Source organism: Oncorhynchus nerka, linkage group LG13 (assembly GCF_034236695.1).
Source record: "Oncorhynchus nerka isolate Pitt River linkage group LG13, Oner_Uvic_2.0, whole genome shotgun sequence".
NCBI lineage: Eukaryota > Metazoa > Chordata > Actinopteri > Salmoniformes > Salmonidae > Oncorhynchus > Oncorhynchus nerka.
The window spans coordinates 79,641,053-79,665,313 of record NC_088408.1 but is presented as its reverse complement, the minus strand read 5'-3'; the positions used below and the strand labels follow the sequence as shown (position 1 = coordinate 79,665,313).

At 44.9% G+C, this 24,261-nt stretch overlaps 1 protein-coding gene across 19 annotated transcripts in view; it reads right to left on the bottom strand.

The window, feature by feature from the left end:
* The window catches only part of LOC115140228 (splicing regulator ARVCF-like), a 367,731-nt gene that overhangs the window by 69,005 nt on the left and 274,465 nt on the right, over nucleotides 1–24,261 (bottom strand). For all 19 annotated transcript variants that reach the window (XM_065026736.1, XM_065026742.1, XM_065026739.1 and 16 more), the window contains one exon: nucleotides 17,639–18,141. In XM_065026736.1, the coding sequence (XP_064882808.1) occupies nucleotides 17,639–18,141 (503 nt within the window). The remainder of the gene's footprint in view (nucleotides 1–17,638; nucleotides 18,142–24,261) is intronic.

The following is a 24,261-nucleotide window of genomic DNA, read 5'->3' as shown; positions in this document are numbered from 1 at the left end:
GAGAAGGAAGGAAGGAAAGAGGGAATGAGAGGGGAAAGAGAAGGAGAGAGCAGGGGAGAAAGAGAGAGAAGAGAATAGACCAATAGAGACAGGGGGAGAGATAAAGAGAAAGACAGGGAGATATAGGGGAGGGGTTTTCCTCTGTTCCCCTGTCTTGCGGTGGGAGGTTATTTTTATCTGGGCACAGCCATCCCTCCTCCCACACAGACTTCTCAGTCAGAGTGACCATACATACAGTAGACTACATAGAGATATTCCACTACACCTTCATGTGCTGTACACATCTTCTCCTCTATATTCAACAAGAAAAAACAAGTGAAACAACTCAATCTGTTCTTCACAGACAGTCCTTCCATCCTGCCATTTTCTGTGAAAGCACCATAAGATGTTATTACCACTTATAGTTAGTCACAACACATAATTAATTATAAGCGTTTTATAATGCATTACAGAGCACATGGTACATGATACACATATGTGCAGTGCCTTCAGAAAGTACTCATACCCCTGACTTATACCACATTTTGTTATGTTACAGCCTGAATTCAAAATTGATTAAATCTTTTTTTTTTCTCACCCATCTACACACAATACCATAATGACAAAGTGCAAACATGTTTTTAGAAATGTTTGCAAATGAATTGAAAATGATATACAGAAATATCTAATTTACATAAATGTTCACCACCGAGTCAATACTTTGTAGAAGCACCTTTGGCAGGGAGTATTTCTGGGTAAGTTTAAGAGATTTCCACACATGTTTTGTCAATTATTATTTAAAAAATGATTCAAGCGCTGTTAAATTGGTTGTTGATCGTTGCTTGACAACCCTTTTGCCATAGATTTTCAAGTCATTTTAAATCACAACTGTAACTAGACCACTCATGAACATTCACTCTCTTGGTAAGCAACTCCAGCATAGATTTGTGTTTTAGGTTATTGTCTAGCTGAAAGGTGAATTCATCTCCCAGTGTCTGGTGGAAAGCAGACTGAACCAGGTTGTCCTCTAGGATTCTGGAATATTTTTTATTCTGTACTAGCTTCCTTCTTTTCACTCTGTGAATTAGGTTAGTATTGTGGAGTAACTACAATGTTGTTGATCCATCCTAAGTTTTCTCCTATCACAGCCATTAAACTCTGTAAATGTTTTAAAGTCACCATTGGCCTCATGGTGAAACCCATGAGCGGTTTCCTTCCTCTCCGGCAACTGAGTTAGAAAGGACGCCTGTATCTATGTAGTGACTGGGTGTATTGCTACACCATCCAAAGTGTAATTAATAACTTCACCATGCTCAAAGGGATATTCAATGTCTGCTTTTGTTTACCCATCTACCAATAGGTGCCCTTCTTTGTGAGGCATTGGAAAACCTTCCTGGTCTTTGTGGTTGAATCTGTGTTTGAAATTCACTGCTCGTGGGATGGAAACCGTCGTAATGATGAGACCAAGGCGCAGCGTGAGTAGAGTTCCACATAATTTTAATAAACCAAAACTCACTGAACAAAAACAACAAACAACCAAACGAAACGTGAAGCTACTGTTGTGCACTCAGGCAACTAAATGTAGACAAGATCCCACAACACAAATGAGGAAAATGGCTACCTAAATATGATCCCCAATCAAAGACAACGATAAACAGCTGTCTCTGTTTATCGGGTCAACAAAGACATACAAAAACCCTTAGACATACAAAACCCTAGACATACAAAAACTAGAGCACCCACCCTAGTCACACCCTGACCTAACCAAAATATATAGAAAAACAGAGGTATCTAAGGTCAGGGCGTGACAGCTCGACTGAGGGACCTAACATATAATTGTATGTGTGGGGGAACAGAGGTAGTCATTCAAAAATCATGTTAAACATTATTATTGCACAGTCCATGCAACTTATTATGTGACTTGTTAAGTAGATTTTTACTCATGGACTTATTTAGGTTTGCCATAACAAAGGGGTTGAATACTTATTGACTCAAGACATTTCAGCTTTTAATTTTTTATTAATTTGTAATCATTTCAAAAACATAATTCCACTTTGACATGATGGGGTATTGTGTGTATTCCAGTGACCAAAAATCGCAATGGAATCCATTTTAAATTCAGGCTCTAACACAACAAAATGTGGAAAAAGTCAAGGGGTATGAAAACTTTCTGAAGGCACTCTATATACTTCATACAAAGTGTTACCAAAGCATTCTTGAGCTAGTCCCATGGGGAAACTATGTGTTGTTCAAATCGTCCACTCCTAAAGGTTGCCTCCTGATGTGTAAACTGCTATTTGCCCTCTCAGTTTCACATGTCCAAAGCAAAAAAAGCCTCTCTCAGATCCCATTCCCCACATTCCTGCTGAATGCGTGTCAGGTCAAACCAATCCTGTTGAGATTAGTGGTGTGATGTGGCCGGAGAGAGACACACGTCATTCAGTGACATTTAACAAGTCATGGCGAATGTTTAACACAGCATATTCCTATTGAGCTTGTGCCATATACTGTTTAAACCATATACAGAGGTGTTTTTCGAAATACCGACGGCATGATTTTCAATATAGTGGAGCTGCGAGGGTGCTTGCTACGAGGGTGCTAAGTATAACTACAAGAAATCTAAGATGAGAAAAATAAGTTATATCCAGCTATGCATTTGGTTTGCTAACTTGCTAGCTAAGTGGTTAGATGTCAATATCAAGCTTCTTGGTTACAGCAGAGACATTGAATGCCCTCCTGGATCAAGATCCCTGTTGCCTTTTTTCCATCTTCGCAATAGCGCCTGTTGTGTGCACATTCGGTTTTACCATATACCCCGGTATGGTACCGAAACGGTATGACGGTATGGAAATCTGGATACCACCCAACCGTAATTCCTATAACACTAGCCTGGTTTAGTCCATGTTACCAACAACACTCTCTTAGTTCTCTCTCTCTCTGTCTCTTAGATAGAGAATGCAGGACATGCTTCAATAATGCCTCAGCCCACAACATCACAATGCCCTAACAGAGAATATACCGGTACTTTAAATAATAATGGTGGCCATGCACACCCGAGCAATTAATTTGTCATTCAAAGAAGCCAATAAGCTTTGTACATTACAAACAAAGGGCTACTATGCCTAGTATTTACTGTCTTATTTACAGCCGAGGAAATGTAGCTAGTGTTGACTTATTTTACAGCTGAGGAGCTGTAGCTAGTGTTGACTTATTTACAGCTGAGGATCTGTAGCTAGTGTTGACTTATTTACAGCTGAGGATCTGTAGCTAGTGTTGACTTATTTACAGCTGAGGATCTGTAGCTAGTGTTGACTTATTTACAGCTGAGGATCTGTAGCTAGTGTTGACTTATTTACAGCTGAGGATCTGTAGCTAGTGTTGACTTATTTACAGCTGAGGATCTGTAGCTAGTGTTGACTTATTTTACAGCTGAGGAGCTGTAGCTAGTGTTGACTTATTTACAGCTGAGGATCTGTAGCTAGTGTTGACTTATTTACAGCTGAGGAGCTGTAGCTAGTGTTGATTTATTTACAGCTGAGGATCTGTAGCTAGTGTTGACTTATTTACAGCTGAGGATCTGTAGCTAGTGTTGATTTATTTACAGCTGAGGATCTGTAGCTAGTGTTGACTTATTTACAGCTGAGGATCTGTAGCTAGTGTTGACTTATTTTACAGCTGAGGAGCTATAGCTAGTGTTGACCTATTTACAGCTGAGGATCTGTAGCTAGTGTTGATTTATTTACAGCTGAGGATCTGTAGCTAGTGTTGACTTATTTACAGCTGAGGAGCTGTAGCTAGTGTTGACTTATTTACAGCTGAGGATCTGTAGCTAGTGTTGACTTATTTTACAGCTGAGGAGCTATAGCTAGTGTTGACTTATTTACAGCCAAGGAGCTGTAGCTAGTGGTGGCCTATTTACAGCCGAGAAGCTGTAGCTAGTGTTGGCCTATTTACAGCCGAGGAGCTGTAGCTAGTGTTGGCCTATTTACAGCCGAGGAGCTGTAGCTAGTGTTGACTTATTTACAGCCGAGGAGCTGTAGCTAGTGTTGACTTATTTACAGCCGAGGACCTGTAGCCAGCGTTGACTTATTTACAGCTGAGAAGCTGTAGCTAGTGTTGGCCTATTTACAGCCGAGGAGCTGTAGCTAGTGTTGGCTTATTTACAGCCGAGGAGATGTAGCTAGTGTTGACTTATTTACAGCTGAGGAGCTGTAGCTAGTGTTGGCCTATTTACAGCCGAGGAGCTGTAGCTAGTGTTGACTTATTTACAGCCGAGGAGATGTAGCTAGTGTTGACTTATTTACAGCCGAGGAGCTGGAGCTAGTTTTGACCTATTTACAGCTGCGGGCTGTAGCTAGTGTTGGCCTATTTACAGCCGAGGAGCTGTAGCTAGTGTTGGCCTATTTACAGCCGAGGAGCTGTAGCTAGTGTTGGCCTATTTACAGCCGAGGAGCTGTAGCTAGTGTTGGCCTATTTACAGCTGAGGAGCTATAGCTAGTGTTGGCCTATTTACAGCCGAGGCTGTAGCTAGTGTTGACCTATTTACAGCTGCGGAGCTGTAGCTAGTGTTGACCTATTGACAGCTGCGGAGCTGTAGCTAGTGTTGACCTATTTACAGCTGCGGAGCTGTAGCTAGTGTTGGCCTATTTACAGCCGAGGAGCTGTAGCTAGTGTTGGCCTATTTACAGCCGAGGAGCTGTAGCTAGTGTTGGCCTATTTACAGCCGAGGAGCTGTAGCTAGTGTTGACTTATTTACAACCGAGGAGCTGTAGCTAGTGTTGGCCTATTTACAGCTGAGGAGCTATAGCTAGTGTTGACTTATTTACAGCCAAAGAGCTGTAGCTAGTATTGACTTATTTACAGCTGAGGAGCTATAGCTAGTGTTGGCCTATTTACAGCCGAGGAGCTGTAGCTAGTGTTGACTTATTTACAGCCGAGGGGCTGTAGCTAGTGTTGGCCTATTTACAGCCGAGGAGCTGTAGCTAGTGTTGACCTATTTACAGCTGCGGAGCTGTAGCTAGTGTTGACTTATTTACAGCTGAGGATCTGTAGCTAGTGTTGATTTATTTACAGCTGAGGATCTGTAGCTAGTGTTGACTTATTTACAGCTGAGGATCTGTAGCTAGTGTTGACTTATTTTACAGCTGAGGAGCTATAGCTAGTGTTGACTTATTTACAGCTGAGGATCTGTAGCTAGTGTTGATTTATTTACAGCTGAGGATCTGTAGCTAGTGTTGACTTATTTACAGCTGAGGAGCTGTAGCTAGTGTTGACTTATTTACAGCTGAGGATCTGTAGCTAGTGTTGACTTATTTACAGCTGAGGATCTGTAGCTAGTGTTGACTTATTTACAGCTGAGGATCTGTAGCTAGTGTTGACTTATTTTACAGCTGAGGAGCTATAGCTAGTGTTGACTTATTTACAGCTGAGGATCAGTAGCTAGTGTTGATTTATTTACAGCTGAGGATCTGTAGCTAGTGTTGACTTATTTACAGCTGAGGAGCTGTAGCTAGTGTTGACTTATTTACAGCTGAGGATCTGTAGCTAGTGTTGACTTATTTTACAGCTGAGGAGCTATAGCTAGTGTTGACTTATTTACAGCCAAGGAGCTGTAGCTAGTGGTGGCCTATTTACAGCCGAGAAGCTGTAGCTAGTGTTGGCCTATTTACAGCCGAGGAGCTGTAGCTAGTGTTGGCCTATTTACAGCCGAGGAGCTGTAGCTAGTGTAGACTTATTTACAGCCGAGGAGCTGTAGCTAGTTTTGACTTATTTACAGCCGAGGACCTGTAGCCAGCGTTGACTTATTTACAGCTGAGAAGCTGTAGCTAGTGTTGGCCTATTTACAGCCGAGGAGCTGTAGCTAGTGTTGGCTTATTTACAGCCGAGGAGATGTAGCTAGTGTTGACTTATTTACAGCTGAGGAGCTGTAGCTAGTGTTGGACTATTTACAGCCGAGGAGCTGTAGCTAGTGTTGACTTATTTACAGCCGAGGAGATGTAGCTAGTGTTGACTTATTTACAGCCGAGGAGCTGGAGCTAGTTTTGACCTATTTACAGCTGCGGAGCTGTAGCTAGTGTTGGCCTATTTACAGCCGAGGAGCTGTAGCTAGTGTTGGCCTATTTACAGCCGAGGAGCTGTAGCTAGTGTTGGCCTATTTACAGCCGAGGAGCTGTAGCTAGTGTTGGCCTATTTACAGCTGAGGAGCTATAGCTAGTGTTGGCCTATTTACAGCCGAGGAGCTGTAGCTAGTGTTGACCTATTTACAGCTGCGGAGCTGTAGCTAGTGTTGACCTATTGACAGCTGCGGAGCTGTAGCTAGTGTTGACCTATTTACAGCTGCGGAGCTGTAGCTAGTGTTGGCCTATTTACAGCCGAGGAGCTGTAGCTAGTGTTGGCCTATTTACAGCCGAGGAGCTGTAGCTAGTGTTGGCCTATTTACAGCCGAGGAGCTGTAGCTAGTGTTGACTTATTTACAACCGAGGAGCTGTAGCTAGTGTTGGCCTATTTACAGCTGAGGAGCTATAGCTAGTGTTGACTTATTTACAGCCAAAGAGCTGTAGCTAGTATTGACTTATTTACAGCTGAGGAGCTATAGCTAGTGTTGGCCTATTTACAGCCGAGGAGCTGTAGCTAGTGTTGACTTATTTACAGCCGAGGGGCTGTAGCTAGTGTTGGCCTATTTACAGCCGAGGAGCTGTAGCTAGTGTTGACCTATTTACAGCTGCGGAGCTGTAGCTAGTGTTGACTTATTTACAGCTGAGGATCTGTAGCTAGTGTTGATTTATTTACAGCTGAGGATCTGTAGCTAGTGTTGACTTATTTACAGCTGAGGATCTGTAGCTAGTGTTGACTTATTTTACAGCTGAGGAGCTATAGCTAGTGTTGACTTATTTACAGCTGAGGATCTGTAGCTAGTGTTGATTTATTTACAGCTGAGGATCTGTAGCTAGTGGTGACTTATTTACAGCTGAGGAGCTGTAGCTAGTGTTGACTTATTTACAGCTGAGGATCTGTAGCTAGTGTTGACTTATTTTACAGCTGAGGAGCTGTAGCTAGTGTTGACTTATTTACAGCTGAGGATCTGTAGCTAGTGTTGACTTATTTTACAGCTCAGGAGCTATAGCTAGTGTTGACTTATTTACAGCCAAGGAGCTGTAGCTAGTGGTGGCCTATTTACAGCCGAGAAGCTGTAGCTAGTGTTGGCCTATTTACAGCCGAGGAGCTGTAGCTAGTGTTGGCCTATTTACAGCCGAGGAGCTGTAGCTAGTGTTGACTTATTTACAGCCGAGGAGCTGTAGCTAGTGTTGGCCTATTTACAGCTGAGGAGCTATAGCTAGTGTTGACTTATTTACAGCCGAAGAGCTGTAGCTAGTATTGACTTATTTACAGCTGAGGAGCTATAGCTAGTGTTGGCCTATTTACAGCCGAGGAGCTGTAGCTAGTGTTGGCTTATTTACAGCCGAGGAGATGTAGCTAGTGTTGACTTATTTACAGCTGAGGAGCTGTAGCTAGTGTTGGCCTATTTACAGCCGAGGAGCTGTAGCTAGTGTTGACTTATTTACAGCCGAGGAGATGTAGCTAGTGTTGACTTATTTACAGCCGAGGAGCTGGAGCTAGTTTTGACCTATTTACAGCTGCGGAGCTGTAGCTAGTGTTGGCCTATTTACAGCCGAGGAGCTGTAGCTAGTGTTGGCCTATTTACAGCCGAGGAGCTGTAGCTAGTGTTGGCCTATTTACAGCCGAGGAGCTGTAGCTAGTGTTGGCCTATTTACAGCTGAGGAGCTGTAGCTAGTGTTGACTTATTTACAGCCGAGGAGCTGTAGCTAGTGTTGACTTATTTACAGCCGAGGGGCTGTAGCTAGTGTTGGCCTATTTACAGCCGAGGAGCTGTAGCTAGTGTTGACCTATTTACAGCTGCGGAGCTGTAGCTAGTGTTGACCTATTTACAGCTGCGGAGCTGTAGCTAGTGTTGACCTATTTACAGCTGCGGAGCTGTAGCTAGTGTTGACCTATTTACAGCTGCGGAGCTGTAGCTAGTGTTGACCTATTTACAGCTGCGGAGCTGTAGCTAGTGTTGGCCTATTTACAGCTGAGGAGCTATAGCTAGTGTTGGCCTATTTACAGCCGAGGAGCTGTAGCTAGTGTTGGCCTATTTACAGCTGAGGAGCTGTAGCTAGTGTTGACTTATTTACAGCCGAGGAGCTGTAGCTAGTGTTGACTTATTTACAGCCGAGGGGCTGTAGCTAGTGTTGGCCTATTTACAGCCGAGGAGCTGTAGCTAGTGTTGACCTATTTACAGCTGCGGCTGTAGCTGTGTTGACCTATTGCTAGCTGTTGACCTTTATTGACTAGCTGCGGAGCTGTAGCTAGTGTTGACCTATTTACAGCCGAGGAGCTGTAGCTGTGTTGGCGGAGCTGTAGCTAGTGTTGACTTATTTACAACCGAGGAGCTGTAGCTAGTGTTGGCCTATTTACAGCTGAGGAGCTGTAGCTAGTGTTGACTTATTTACAGCCGAGGAGCTGTAGCTAGTATTGACTTATTTACAGCTGAGGAGCTATAGCTAGTGTTGGCCTATTTACAGCCGAGGAGCTGTGTTAACTATTTACAGCCGAGGGGCTGTAGCTAGTGTTGGCCTATTTACAGCCGAGCTGTAGCTAGGTTGACTTTACAGCTGCGCTGTAGCTAGTGTTGACTTATTTACAGCTGAGGATCTGTAGCTAGTGTTGACTTATTTACAGCTGAGGATCTGTAGCTAGTGTTGACTTATTTACAGCTGAGGATCTGTAGCTAGTGTTGACTTATTTACAGCTGAGGATCTGTAGCTAGTGTTGACTTATTTACAGCTGAGGATCTGTAGCTAGTGTTGACTTATTTTACAGCTGAGGAGCTATAGCTAGTGTTGACTTATTTACAGCTGAGGATCTGTAGCTAGTGTTGATTTATTTACAGCTGAGGAGCTGTAGCTAGTGTTGACTTATTTACAGCTGAGGATCTGTAGCTAGTGTTGACTTATTTTACAGCTCAGGAGCTATAGCTAGTGTTGACTTATTTACAGCCAAGGAGCTGTAGCTAGTGGTGGCCTATTTACAGCCGAGAAGCTGTAGCTAGTGTTGGCCTATTTACAGCCGAGGAGCTGTAGCTAGTGTTGGCCTATTTACAGCCGAGGAGCTGTAGATAGTGTTGACTTATTTACAGCCGAGGAGCTGTAGCTAGTGTTGGCCTATTTACAGCTGAGGAGCTATAGCTGGTGTTGACTTATTTACAGCCGAAGAGCTGTAGCTAGTATTGACTTATTTACAGCTGAGGAGCTATAGCTAGTGTTGGCCTATTTACAGCCGAGGAGCTGTAGCTAGTGTTGACTTATTTACAGCCGAGGGGCTGTAGCTAGTGTTGGCCTATTTACAGCCGAGGAGCTGTAGCTAGTGTTGACCTATTTACAGCTGCGGAGCTGTAGCTAGTGTTGATTTATTTACAGCTGAGGATCTGTAGCTAGTTTTGACTTATTTACAGCTGAGGATCTGTAGCTAGTGTTGACTTATTTTACAGCTGAGGAGCTATAGCTAGTGTTGACTTATTTACAGCTGAGGATCTGTAGCTAGTGTTGATTTATTTACAGCTGAGGATCTGTAGCTAGTGTTGACTTATTTACAGCTGAGGATCTGTAGCTAGTGTTGACTTATTTACAGCTGCGGAGCTGTAGCTAGTGTTGACCTATTGACAGCTGCGGAGCTGTAGCTAGTGTTGACCTATTTACAGCTGCGGAGCTGTAGCTAGTGTTGGCCTATTTACAGCCGAGGAGCTGTAGCTAGTGTTGGCCTATTTACAGCCAAGGAGCTGTAGCTAGTGTTGGCCTATTTACAGCCGAGGAGCTGTAGCTAGTGTTGACTTATTTACAACCGAGGAGCTGTAGCTAGTGTTGACCTATTTACAGCTGCGGAGCTGTAGCTAGTGTTGACCTATTTACAGCTGCGGAGCTGTAGCTAGTGTTGACCTATTTACAGCTGCGGAGCTGTAGCTAGTGTTGACCTATTTACAGCTGCGGAGCTGTAGCTAGTGTTGACCTATTTACAGCTGCGGAGCTGTAGCTAGTGTTGGCCTATTTACAGCTGAGGAGCTATAGCTAGTGTTGGCCTATTTACAGCCGAGGAGCTGTAGCTAGTGTTGGCCTATTTACAGCTGAGGAGCTGTAGCTAGTGTTGACTTATTTACAGCCGAGGAGCTGTAGCTAGTGTTGACTTATTTACAGCCGAGGGGCTGTAGCTAGTGTTGGCCTATTTACAGCCGAGGAGCTGTAGCTAGTGTTGACCTATTTACAGCTGCGGAGCTGTAGCTAGTGTTGACCTATTGACAGCTGCGGAGCTGTAGCTAGTGTTGACCTATTTACAGCTGCGGAGCTGTAGCTAGTGTTGGCCTATTTACAGCCGAGGAGCTGTAGCTAGTGTTGGCCTATTTACAGCCGAGGAGCTGTAGCTAGTGTTGGCCTATTTACAGCCGAGGAGCTGTAGCTAGTGTTGACTTATTTACAACCGAGGAGCTGTAGCTAGTGTTGGCCTATTTACAGCTGAGGAGCTATAGCTAGTGTTGACTTATTTACAGCCAAAGAGCTGTAGCTAGTATTGACTTATTTACAGCTGAGGAGCTATAGCTAGTGTTGGCCTATTTACAGCCGAGGAGCTGTAGCTAGTGTTAACTTATTTACAGCCGAGGGGCTGTAGCTAGTGTTGGCCTATTTACAGCCGAGGAGCTGTAGCTAGTGTTGACTTATTTACAGCTGAGGATCTGTAGCTAGTGTTGACTTATTTACAGCTGAGGATCTGTAGCTAGTGTTGACTTATTTACAGCTGAGGATCTGTAGCTAGTGTTGACTTATTTACAGCTGAGGATCTGTAGCTAGTGTTGACTTATTTACAGCTGAGGATCTGTAGCTAGTGTTGACTTATTTTACAGCTGAGGAGCTATAGCTAGTGTTGACTTATTTACAGCTGAGGATCTGTAGCTAGTGTTGATTTATTTACAGCTGAGGATCTGTAGCTAGTGTTGACTTATTTACAGCTGAGGAGCTGTAGCTAGTGTTGACTTATTTACAGCTGAGGATCTGTAGCTAGTGTTGACTTATTTTACAGCTCAGGAGCTATAGCTAGTGTTGACTTATTTACAGCCAAGGAGCTGTAGCTAGTGGTGGCCTATTTACAGCCGAGAAGCTGTAGCTAGTGTTGGCCTATTTACAGCCGAGGAGCTGTAGCTAGTGTTGGCCTATTTACAGCCGAGGAGCTGTAGCTAGTGTTGACTTATTTACAGCCGAGGAGCTGTAGCTAGTGTTGGCCTATTTACAGCTGAGGAGCTATAGCTGGTGTTGACTTATTTACAGCCGAAGAGCTGTAGCTAGTATTGACTTATTTACAGCTGAGGAGCTATAGCTAGTGTTGGCCTATTTACAGCCGAGGAGCTGTAGCTAGTGTTGACTTATTTACAGCCGAGGGGCTGTAGCTAGTGTTGGCCTATTTACAGCCGAGGAGCTGTAGCTAGTGTTGACCTATTTACAGCTGCGGAGCTGTAGCTAGTGTTGATTTATTTACAGCTGAGGATCTGTAGCTAGTGTTGACTTATTTACAGCTGAGGATCTGTAGCTAGTGTTGACTTATTTTACAGCTGAGGAGCTATAGCTAGTGTTGACTTATTTACAGCTGAGGATCTGTAGCTAGTGTTGATTTATTTACAGCTGAGGATCTGTAGCTAGTGTTGACTTATTTACAGCTGAGGATCTGTAGCTAGTGTTGACTTATTTACAGCTGAGGATCTGTAGCTAGTGTTGACTTATTTTACAGCTCAGGAGCTATAGCTAGTGTTGACTTATTTACAGCCAAGGAGCTGTAGCTAGTGTTGGCCTATTTACAGCCGAGGAGCTGTAGCTAGTGTTGGCCTATTTACAGCCGAGGAGCTGTAGCTAGTGTTGACTTATTTACAGCTGCGGAGCTGTAGCTAGTGTTGGCCTATTTACAGCCGAGGAGCTGTAGCTAGTGTTGGCCTATTTACAGCCGAGGAGCTGTAGCTAGTGTTGGCCTATTTACAGCCGAGGAGCTGTAGCTAGTGTTGGCCTATTTACAGCTGAGGAGCTGTAGCTAGTGTTGACTTATTTACAGCCGAGGAGCTGTAGCTAGTGTTGACTTATTTACAGCCGAGGGGCTGTAGCTAGTGTTGGCCTATTTACAGCCGAGGAGCTGTAGCTAGTGTTGACCTATTTACAGCTGCGGAGCTGTAGCTAGTGTTGACCTATTGACAGCTGCGGAGCTGTAGCTAGTGTTGACCTATTTACAGCTGCGGAGCTGTAGCTAGTGTTGGCCTATTTACAGCCGAGGAGCTGTAGCTAGTGTTGGCCTATTTACAGCCGAGGAGCTGTAGCTAGTGTTGGCCTATTTACAGCCGAGGAGCTGTAGCTAGTGTTGACTTATTTACAGCCGAGGGGCTGTAGCTAGTGTTGGCCTATTTACAGCCGAGGAGCTGTAGCTAGTGTTGGCCTATTTACAGCCGAGGAGCTGTAGCTAGTGTTGGCCTATTTACAGCCGAGGAGCTGTAGCTAGTGTTGACTTATTTACAACCGAGGAGCTGTAGCTAGTGTTGGCCTATTTACAGCTGAGGAGCTATAGCTAGTGTTGACTTATTTACAGCCAAAGAGCTGTAGCTAGTATTGACTTATTTACAGCTGAGGAGCTATAGCTAGTGTTGGCCTATTTACAGCCGAGGAGCTGTAGCTAGTGTTGACTTATTTACAGCCGAGGGGCTGTAGCTAGTGTTGGCCTATTTACAGCCGAGGAGCTGTAGCTAGTGTTGACCTATTTACAGCTGCGGAGCTGTAGCTAGTGTTGACCTATTTACAGCTGCGGAGCTGTAGCTAGTGTTGACCTATTTACAGCTGCGGAGCTGTAGCTAGTGTTGACCTATTTACAGCTGCGGAGCTGTAGCTAGTGTTGACCTATTTACAGCTGCGGAGCTGTAGCTAGTGTTGACCTATTTACAGCTGCGGAGCTGTAGCTAGTGTTGGCCTATTTACAGCTGAGGAGCTATAGCTAGTGTTGGCCTATTTACAGCCGAGGAGCTGTAGCTAGTGTTGGCCTATTTACAGCTGAGGAGCTGTAGCTAGTGTTGACTTATTTACAGCCGAGGAGCTGTAGCTAGTGTTGACTTATTTACAGCCGAGGGGCTGTAGCTAGTGTTGGCCTATTTACAGCCGAGGAGCTGTAGCTAGTGTTGACCTATTTACAGCTGCGGAGCTGTAGCTAGTGTTGACCTATTGACAGCTGCGGAGCTGTAGCTAGTGTTGACCTATTTACAGCTGCGGAGCTGTAGCTAGTGTTGGCCTATTTACAGCCGAGGAGCTGTAGCTAGTGTTGGCCTATTTACAGCCGAGGAGCTGTAGCTAGTGTTGACTTATTTACAACCGAGGAGCTGTAGCTAGTGTTGGCCTATTTACAGCTGAGGAGCTATAGCTAGTGTTGACTTATTTACAGCCAAAGAGCTGTAGCTAGTATTGACTTATTTACAGCTGAGGAGCTATAGCTAGTGTTGGCCTATTTACAGCCGAGGAGCTGTAGCTAGTGTTGACTTATTTACAGCCGAGGGGCTGTAGCTAGTGTTGGCCTATTTACAGCCGAGGAGCTGTAGCTAGTGTTGACCTATTTACAGCTGCGGAGCTGTAGCTAGTGTTGACTTATTTACAGCTGAGGATCTGTAGCTAGTGTTGACTTATTTACAGCTGAGGATCTGTAGCTAGTGTTGACTTATTTACAGCTGAGGATCTGTAGCTAGTGTTGACTTATTTACAGCTGAGGATCTGTAGCTAGTGTTGACTTATTTACAGCTGAGGATCTGTAGCTAGTGTTGACTTATTTTACAGCTGAGGAGCTATAGCTAGTGTTGACTTATTTACAGCTGAGGATCTGTAGCTAGTGTTGATTTATTTACAGCTGAGGATCTGTAGCTAGTGTTGACTTATTTACAGCTGAGGAGCTGTAGCTAGTGTTGACTTATTTACAGCTGAGGATCTGTAGCTAGTGTTGACTTATTTTACAGCTCAGGAGCTATAGCTAGTGTTGACTTATTTACAGCCAAGGAGCTGTAGCTAGTGGTGGCCTATTTACAGCCGAGAAGCTGTAGCTAGTGTTGGCCTATTTACAGCCGAGGAGCTGTAGCTAGTGTTGGCCTATTTACAGCCGAGGAGCTGTAGCTAGTGTTGACTTATTTACAGCCGAGGAGCTGTAGCTAGTGTTGGCCTATTTACAGCTGAGGAGCTATAGCTGGTGTTGACTTATTTACAGCCGAAGAGCTGTAGCTAGTATTGACTTATTTACAGCTGAGGAGCTATAGCTAGTGTTGGCCTATTTACAGCCGAGGAGCTGTAGCTAGTGTTGACTTATTTACAGCCGAGGGGCTGTAGCTAGTGTTGGCCTATTTACAGCCGAGGAGCTGTAGCTAGTGTTGACCTATTTACAGCTGCGGAGCTGTAGCTAGTGTTGACTTATTTACAGCTGAGGATCTGTAGCTAGTGTTGACTTATTTACAGCTGAGGATCTGTAGCTAGTGTTGACTTATTTACAGCTGAGGATCTGTAGCTAGTGTTGATTTATTTACAGCTGAGGATCTGTAGCTAGTGTTGACTTATTTACAGCTGAGGATCTGTAGCTAGTGTTGACTTATTTTACAGCTGAGGAGCTATAGCTAGTGTTGACTTATTTACAGCTGAGGATCTGTAGCTAGTGTTGATTTATTTACAGCTGAGGATCTGTAGCTAGTGTTGACTTATTTACAGCTGAGGAGCTGTAGCTAGTGTTGACTTATTTACAGCTGAGGATCTGTAGCTAGTGTTGACTTATTTTACAGCTCAGGAGCTATAGCTAGTGTTGACTTATTTACAGCCAAGGAGCTGTAGCTAGTGGTGGCCTATTTACAGCCGAGAAGCTGTAGCTAGTGTTGGCCTATTTACAGCCGAGGAGCTGTAGCTAGTGTTGGCCTATTTACAGCCGAGGAGCTGTAGCTAGTGTTGACTTATTTACAGCCGAGGAGCTGTAGCTAGTGTTGGCCTATTTACAGCTGAGGAGCTATAGCTGGTGTTGACTTATTTACAGCCGAAGAGCTGTAGCTAGTATTGACTTATTTACAGCTGAGGAGCTATAGCTAGTGTTGGCCTATTTACAGCCGAGGAGCTGTAGCTAGTGTTGACTTATTTACAGCCGAGGGGCTGTAGCTAGTGTTGGCCTATTTACAGCCGAGGAGCTGTAGCTAGTGTTGACCTATTTACAGCTGCGGAGCTGTAGCTAGTGTTGACCTATTTACAGCTGCGGAGCTGTAGCTAGTGTTGACCTATTTACAGCTGCGGAGCTGTAGCTAGTGTTGACCTATTTACAGCTGCGGAGCTGTAGCTAGTGTTGACCTATTGACAGCTGCGGAGCTGTAGCTAGTGTTGACCTATTTACAGCTGCGGAGCTGTAGCTAGTGTTGACCTATTTACAGCTGCGGAGCTGTAGCTAGTGTTGGCCTATTTACAGCTGCGGAGCTGTAGCTAGTGTTGGCCTATTGACAGCTGCGGAGCTGTAGCTAGTGTTGACCTATTGACAGCTGCGGAGCTGTAGCTAGTGTTGGCCTATTGATAGCTGCGGAGCTGTAGCTAGTGTTGGCCTATTTACAGCTGCGGAGCTGTAGCTAGTGTTGACCTATTGACAGCTGCGGAGCTGTAGCTAGTGTTGGCCTATTGACAGCTGCGGAGCTGTAGCTAGTGTTGACCTATTTACAGCTGCGGAGCTGTAGCTAGTGTTGACCTATTTACAGCTGCGGAGCTGTAGCTAGTGTTGACCTATTTACAGTTGCGGAGCTGTAGCTAGTGTTGACCTATTTACAGCCGAGGAGCTGTAGCTAGTGTTGACCTATTTACAGCTGCAGAGCTGTAGCTAGTGTTGACCTATTTACAGCTGCGGAGCTGTAGCTAGTGTTGGTCTGTAGAACTCACCAGTGTTGTATTATACGGGTGTGACGTTTAAACAGAATTGGGATCGTTAAAACCATTAAAAACAATTACATCACAGTGCAGTTATTACAAAACTACCATTAACAGGTTCCGACCATCATCATAAAGGAAAAATTTAAATTAAACAAATACCTAACGCTACAATGCTGTAAGTAGGAGGAGATATGCATCTTTCAAATTATTTGCCAAGAATATAAAGCGCTCTGCCTGTCATCATCGTTAAAAGTTGGGAAAATGGCAGAGTGAGACAGGGAAGTCCTGCATGGCATTACTTTGAGAAGTTAAATGAGAAGGTAATCAAATACAAACTTGTACAGTGGCAGTACAGGTGCATTGCTGAAAGACGCACTGTGACACACACCCCGTTGTTGGCAGCAGCGCGATAAGGGTCAGAGTGAGGAAATCACAGCGCTGATTGCAGAAATGATTGCAGTTGAAATGCAGCCATTGTCAATGGAAGAGGATGTCGGCTTCAATACCCTAATGGTATATCTAGAACCAGACTACAAGACGCCGTGTCGAAAAACCGCGATGGCCCTGATGGAGAAATTGTACAATGATTGCTCTGTAAGGACAAAGTTCAAACTCTGAAAATGGCCTTTGTGGTATCGATAGGAGTCAGAAACTACAAAGTGTAAATAAATAGGAAAATTTGTCATAAAGTCAGTCTGGTCTAAAACAGAATTTAGAACCTCCGTGCATCACAACACGTAAATGAAGGTTGGGTTTTGATTTGAAGATGTCCATTTGCCCTCTAACATGAGGTGAACAGCTGCTGTGATTGCTCTCTATCCAATAGCATAGACAATTAGACAGACCTGCCAATCAGCTCGGACTTTGTTTACATAAGACAATATGTCAAGCATTTTTTAACTTGAGAAATACTGCACCAAACACCTTAGTTAGATGTAAAATTGCACAACTAAAACATCCTCAGCAAAAACGTCAAAATGATTTAACTATCTCAGATTCATTCTGGGGTTTTTGAGAAAATTAAATAGGCTTCTGCGTCTACAGTGTCTCATGGGGGACAAACATCATTAACCAAACGCAGAATCGGTTAGGAAACACAACTCCAAGACTGAATTTTAGTTTCTTCTAATGAGCAACAGAAAAACAAATGTGCCAAACAGCCTGTTCAGTGGCTCTTTAACAACAGGATGACTATGGACGACTATGAACACGCTGTCATGCATCACTGCAACGAGCCATCCCATTGATGAGAAGTGGGGCATTAAGGACGTACTGACAACTGAGAACACGGAAGAGAGGTACACAACAGAGAACCTAAAACGGCACTAATACCATCGTTGCTGAGTGGATGGAGGACAGCAGTACGGTGAGCGCCGTCTGGTAGGGTTTCCACTAGTTACCACAGCCACAAACTCTAATTTGTTTAATCTTTTTGGTCTTAATTTTAGGCATAAGGTTGGCAGTGTGGTTACGGTTAGGTTTCAATTCTGAAATCATTAAAGATACTAATGTTTAAACAATAAAAAAAGGCAGTGTATACTTTATTTCTTTTCTTCCACTTGTCACATCCCTACTGTATAATACTGTAGTAGGTACATAGTATCGGTCTACAGTAACTTACCTCTGTTGATTATTGATGTACAGTAGGCACTATGGTCTCTGTAACTCACCTGTGATCAGCTCGCGGACCTCCATGTCGTTGGTCTTCCTCAGCAGGCGGACAAGGGCGGGGATACCGTCACAGTTCTTGATGGCCACCTTGTTGTCGTGGTCCTTGCCGTAGGAGATGTTTCTCAGGGCTCCGCAGGCCTTGCGGTGGACCTCAGCCTTGGGATGGTCCAGCAGGCTTGCCAGCACCGGGATCCCCTTCAGCTGGCGCACATCTTTCTTGATCTTGTCGTTTTCGTAGCACAGGTGCTGCAGATACGCGGCGGCATTAGACTTGACTGGGTCGATGGGGTGGCCCAGCATGGCTATGACCTCTTGCAGATCGGGGTCACGCCAACGCGGGTCCTTGCGGATGCTGTCGATGGAGGGCGAGCGGCGGCCAGCAAGGCGGTCCAGGCTGGCCATGCTCCCCCTCTCGGGCTGGGCCAGGGGGGCCGGGTACATGCCATGGATGTAGGGGTGTCGCTCGTCAATCATCTCCGCCTCGATGGGATCCTCGTAACCCCTATAATGGAGAGAGGGAAAAGGGGGGGGTACATTTGAGGAAAGATCATGTAACATAGTTCAGAGCTTTTCATATCTCTCTGTGAGGAGTTGTAGTTTTCAGGACATTGGGATACGATTTAGTCTACGACTGCAAGGTTAACACCATCAATACTACTTCTACTACTACTAAAACAGATAGAGAGAGCATTTATTGGGATTTGTATAATAGAGGGATTTCAGGAGAAAGAGAAGGGGGGATAAGAGTTGAGAAATGCAAAGTGGGGTGAGAGTGATTGACTGATGGAGGGAAAAAGGAGATAGACACAGGGGTGAAGGAGAGGGGAAAAGACAGGAGCGAGAGAGGAGAAAAGAGGACAAAGACGGAGATGGGGGACAAACAAGGCTGGTCTGTTATTAACAGCTCTGTCAGTGGGCCGCTCCCATCGATAAGCGAAACAGGGGCCATTTCCATATTAACCGTCTCTGTCGGCTCAGAGCGATGTTCTCTTTTACCTTTTTTAATAATGATGGGGGAGCTGGTGTTAGTGTTGGGCGAGGAGGGGGAGAGGGAGAGAGAGAAAAAGAGTGATAGTAGAGACAGAAAGAGCCAGGGAGAAGAGGAAAGGCGATTGAAAGAGGGAGAGAGAGAAAAAGAAAGAGGGAGCGAGTGAAAGAAAAACAGACATTCAGAAATAAAGAATTTAATTTGAAACAGCAAGCCAGACAAAATTAAATGGGGCTATTTATATAATAAATATGAATTTGGAGAGCAGAAATGATTAAATATTAAAGCATTAGACCACTCCCTAAAGGCTTCAGTCACACAAAAGTTACACTTGAATCTGAACTGGTTCTCTAGCAGATTAGTAAGAATGTCTCAGCTAGGGTTGTTACGATGATCACATTACCGCTACACCGGCAGTCACGAGTCATGATGGCAGTCAAATTCCATGTGACCGTTTAGTCACATTAATTAGGCTTCTCTAAGCTCTGATGCTTTCTCTAAGCTCTGATGCTGCTGATGGTCATTAGTAGCATACCAAACTTGCTAACTATCTGGTACTCAGCACTCTATTGTCCCTCTAATCACTCTGACATCAATGCGAATGTAATCGAAAATCGAATCAATCTCTTAATGAGAGCCCATGGGCTCAAGTAGCGCAACATTTCTTTATGCTATGCAATTGAGGCCTCTATTAAAAAGGGGAGGATCCCATCAGCTTCCTATAGACTAGGCCTACTATATTTATTTATCAAGTTTCCTAATATTAAGCACATTGCTTCTCTTTACAACAGGAGTATAGCTTACCTGACTGGCATGAAAATGAACCAGGGGAAAAGCGTCCTCCAATCACTATTTAAGTACATACAGTGCCTTGCGAAAGTATTCGGCCCCCTTGAACTTTGCGACCTTTTGCCACATTTCAGGCTTCAAACATAAAGATATAAAACTGTATTTTTTTGTGAAGAATCAACAACAAGTGGGACACAATCATGAAGTGGAACGACATTTATTGGATATTTCAAACTTTTTTAACAAATCAAAAACTGAAAAATTGGCCGTGCAAAATGTATCACCAACAGTACACATGTTTATTGTAACCCTGGTGCTCCAGTATCCCCAACAGTACACATGTTTATTGTAACCCTGGTGCTCCAGTACCACCAACAGTACACATGTTTATTGTAACCCTGGTGCTCCAGTATCCCCAACAGTACACATGTTTATTGTAACCCTGGTGCTCCAGTATCCCCAACAGTACACGTGTTTATTGTAATCCTGGTGCTCCAGTATCCCCAACAGTACACATGTTTATTGTAACCCTGGTGCTCCAGTACCACCAACAGTACACATGTTTATTGTAATCCTGGTGCTCCAGTACCACCAACAGTACACATGTTTATTGTAACCCTGGTGCTCCAGTACCACCAACAGTACACATGTTTATTGTAACCCTGGTGCTCCAGTACCACCAACAGTACACATGTTTATTGTAACCATGGTGCTCCAGTAGCCCCAACAGTACACATGTTTATTGTAACCCTGGTGCTCCAGTACCACCAACAGTACACATGTTTATTGTAACCCTGGTGCTCCAGTACCACCAACAGTACACATGTTTATTGTAACCCTGGTGCTCCAGTATCCCCAACAGTACACATGTTTATTGTAATCCTGGTGCTCCAGTACCACCAACAGTACACATGTTTATTGTAACCCTGGTGCTCCAGTACCACCAACAGTACACATGTTTATTGTAACCATGGTGCTCCAGTAGCCCCAACAGTACACATGTTTATTGTAACCCTGGTGCTCCAGTACCACCAACAGTACACATGTTTATTGTAACCCTGGTGCTCCAGTACCACCAACAGTACACATGTTTATTGTAACCCTGGTGCTCCAGTACCACCAACAGTACACATGTTTATTGTAACCCTGGTGCTCCAGTACCACCAACAGTACACATGTTTATTGTAACCCTGGTGCTCCAGTACCACCAACAGTACACATGTTTATTGTAACCCTGGTGCTCCAGTACCACCAACAGTACACATGTTTATTGTAATCCTGGTGCTCCAGTACCACCAACAGTACACATGTTTATTGTAACCCTGGTGCTCCAGTACCACCAACAGTACACATGTTTATTGTAACCATGGTGCTCCAGTAGCCCCAACAGTACACATGTTTATTGTAACCCTGGTGCTCCAGTACCACCAACAGTACACATGTTTATTGTAACCCTGGTGCTCCAGTACCACCAACAGTACACATGTTTATTGTAACCCTGGTGCTCCAGTACCACCAACAGTACACATGTTTATTGTAATCCTGGTGCTCCAGTACCACCAACAGTACACATGTTTATTGTAATCCTGGTGCTCCAGTACCACCAACAGTACACATGTTTATTGTAACCATGGTGCTCCAGTAGCCCCAACAGTACACATGTTTATTGTAACCCTGGTGCTCCAGTACCACCAACAGTACACATGTTTATTGTAACCCTGGTGCTCCAGTACCACCAACAGTACACATGTTTATTGTAATCCTGGTGCTCCAGTATCCCCAACAGTACACATGTTTATTGTAACCCTGGTGCTCCAGTATCCCCAACAGTACACATGTTTATTGTAACCCTGGTGCTCCAGTATCCCCAACAGTACACATGTTTATTGTAATCCTGGTGCTCCAGTACCACCAACAGTACACATGTTTTAAGTATGTGTACTGTTGGGGGTACTGGAGGACCAGGGCTGGGAAATACTACTGTAGCCAGGTATATCTAGATACTGAGGGGGTTAACATGACTTTCTTTGTTATCCATAGGTATTCATGGTGTTTTGAGAAACAAAAGATACATCCTAATGATTTGACTTGTTCCACACACTTAAGGGTAAGATAGTAACAGACCGAGGAAAATAACCATCGTCACACAAAGTCACCATAATGGAACTATCCCAAGGAGGTTCCCTGTGTTTGGGGTAGGAACGATACTATAATACTAAGTTTTATTCCGGTAGCTCTGTTCTCTCCTCTCCACTCTGATGTCTTTTCATCAGGAAAACAGGAGAGCCAGAGACAGGAAATGGGACAGGGGAATCTAATTAGTGAGGCACACTCTGCGCCACCCACTGTAGCCTCCCCTCCACCCCACCACCCAGAGAGGCTTGTTTATCATACTTCCATAACTGGCCAGTCATCTATGATGTACGGTGCAACAAAATGGGGCGACAGCCCTAACTGAGTGCTGGTGGTTATAGAGCTAGCTCCAGCATTTACTTGAATTTTAATGATTTCTATGTTAATTATATCCTTTAAATTTCTCCCGGCTGCCCTAGTGCACGTTGCGAGGGGAGAATCTCATCATGGTATTGCTGTGTCTGGGGCACATTACTTTGTGGGTTTAAATGAGGCCCTCGGTAGCATATCAGCTTTTATGGCAACACGTTTTACATTTTACCGCCAGTGAAATCAATACATGATGAACTGGGAGAAAAAGCTCCTACCCAAGCAGCAATGTAACTAGACACTAAATCCTTATATATTCAGTAGGCCGGGGTTGAGCTGATATTAAAGATAAAGTAAACCAACACCACAGGGAAGACAAGACCTGGGTCTGGAGAGGCAAGCAGCTAAACACAAGACCTGGGTCTGGAGAGACAAGCAGCTAAACACAAGACCTGGGTCTGGAGAGACAAGCAGCTAAACACAAGACCTGGGTCTGGAGAGGCAAGCAGCTAAACACAAGATCTGGGTCTGGAGAGACAAGCAGCTAAACACAAGATCTGGGTCTGGAGAGACAAGCAGCTAAACACAAGACCTGGGTCTGGAGAGGCAAGCAGCTAAACACAAGATCTGGGTCTGGAGAGACAAGCAGCTAAACACAAGACCTGGGTCTGGAGAGGCAAGCAGCTAAACACAAGACCTGGGTCTGGAGAGGCAAGCAGCTAAACACAAGATCTGGGTCTGGAGAGACAAGCAGCTAAACACAAGACCTGGGTCTGGAGAGACAAGCAGCTAAACACAAGGCCAGGGTCTGGAGAGGCAAGCAGCTAAACACAAGGCCAGGGTCTGGAGAGACAAGCAGCTAAACACAAGGCCAGGGTCTGGAGAGACAAGCAGCTAAACAAAAGGCCAGGTTCTGGAGAGACAAGCAGCTAAACACAAGGCCAGGGTCTGGAGAGACAAGCAGCTAAACACAACACCAGGGTCTGGAGAGACAAGCAGCTAAACACAACGCCAGGGTCTGGAGAGACAAGCAGCTAAACACAAGGCCAGGGTCTGGAGAGACAAGCAGCTAAACACAAGACCAGGGTCTGGAGAGACAAGCAGCTAAACACAAGGCCAGGGTCTGGAGAGACAAGCAGCTAAACACAAGACCAGGGTCTGGAGAGACAAGCAGCTAAACACAAGGCCAGGTTCTGGAGAGACAAGCAGCTAAACACAAGGCCAGGGTCTGGAGAGACAAGCAGCTAAACACAACGCCAGGGTCTGGAGAGACAAGCAGCTAAACACAACGCCAGGGTCTGGAGAGACAAGCAGCTAAACACAAGGCCAGGGTCTGGAGAGACAAGCAGCTAAACACAAGGCCAGGGTCTGGAGAGACAAGCAGCTAAACACAAGACCAGGGTCTGGAGAGACAAGCAGCTAAACACAAGGCCAGGTTCTGGAGAGACAAGCAGCTAAACACAAGACCAGGGTCTGGAGAGACAAGCAGCTAAACACAAGGCCAGGGTCTGGAGAGGCAAGCAGCTAAACACAAGGCCAGGGTCTGGAGAGACAAGCAGCTAAACACAAGGCCAGGGTCTGGAGAGACAAGCAGCTAAACACAAGGCCAGGGTCTGGAGAGTCAAGCAGCTAAACACAACGCCAGGGTCTGGAGAGACAAGCAGCTAAACACAACGCCAGGGTCTGGAGAGACAAGCAGCTAAACACAACGCCAGGGTCTGGAGAGACAGCAGCTAAACACAAGACCAGGGTCTGGAGAGACAAGCAGCTAAACACAAGGCCAGGGTCTGGAGAGACAAGCAGCTAAACACAAGGCCAGGGTCTGGAGAGACAAGCAGCTAAACACAAGACCAGGGTCTGGAGAGACAAGCAGCTAAACACAAGACCTGGGTCTGGAGAGACAAGCAGCTGCATTGAAATGTGAGCCAGAAGCAGAGACTAAGCTGAAAGACACCAAATGCCAAGAAACGTCTATGTTTCTAAGGGATTAGTGTGGTTTTGGTCTTGTGGTACGAGGTTAGGTTTAGTTATCATGGTCTAATTGCCTTGGGTAGCCTTGATCAGACAGCTTCTGAAACAGTTGTCTCTTTCTTCAGCTTCAAAAATGACCTTACTGCTACTTCCTTGAAGGGTGTTGGTTGAGGACATCTCAATGGAATGGTATACTCCAGTCTACCTTCACCACCTCCTTTTTCTCACAGAATGGTTTCTTCCAGTCTAAGGAATGTACAGTGGAACCATTCCAGGAACCAGGAGGGTTGAGGGTGGACTGGAACGTGAAGCACCACAAACCTCAAGCTCTGCCTTCAGCCCTGGTAATGAGGAAGGCCCCAGAGCTAGGAGCTCTGCTCTGATTAAGCCCCAGTCATTAAGGCTAGGCTGGAACAGGCCTGCCTGCTACAC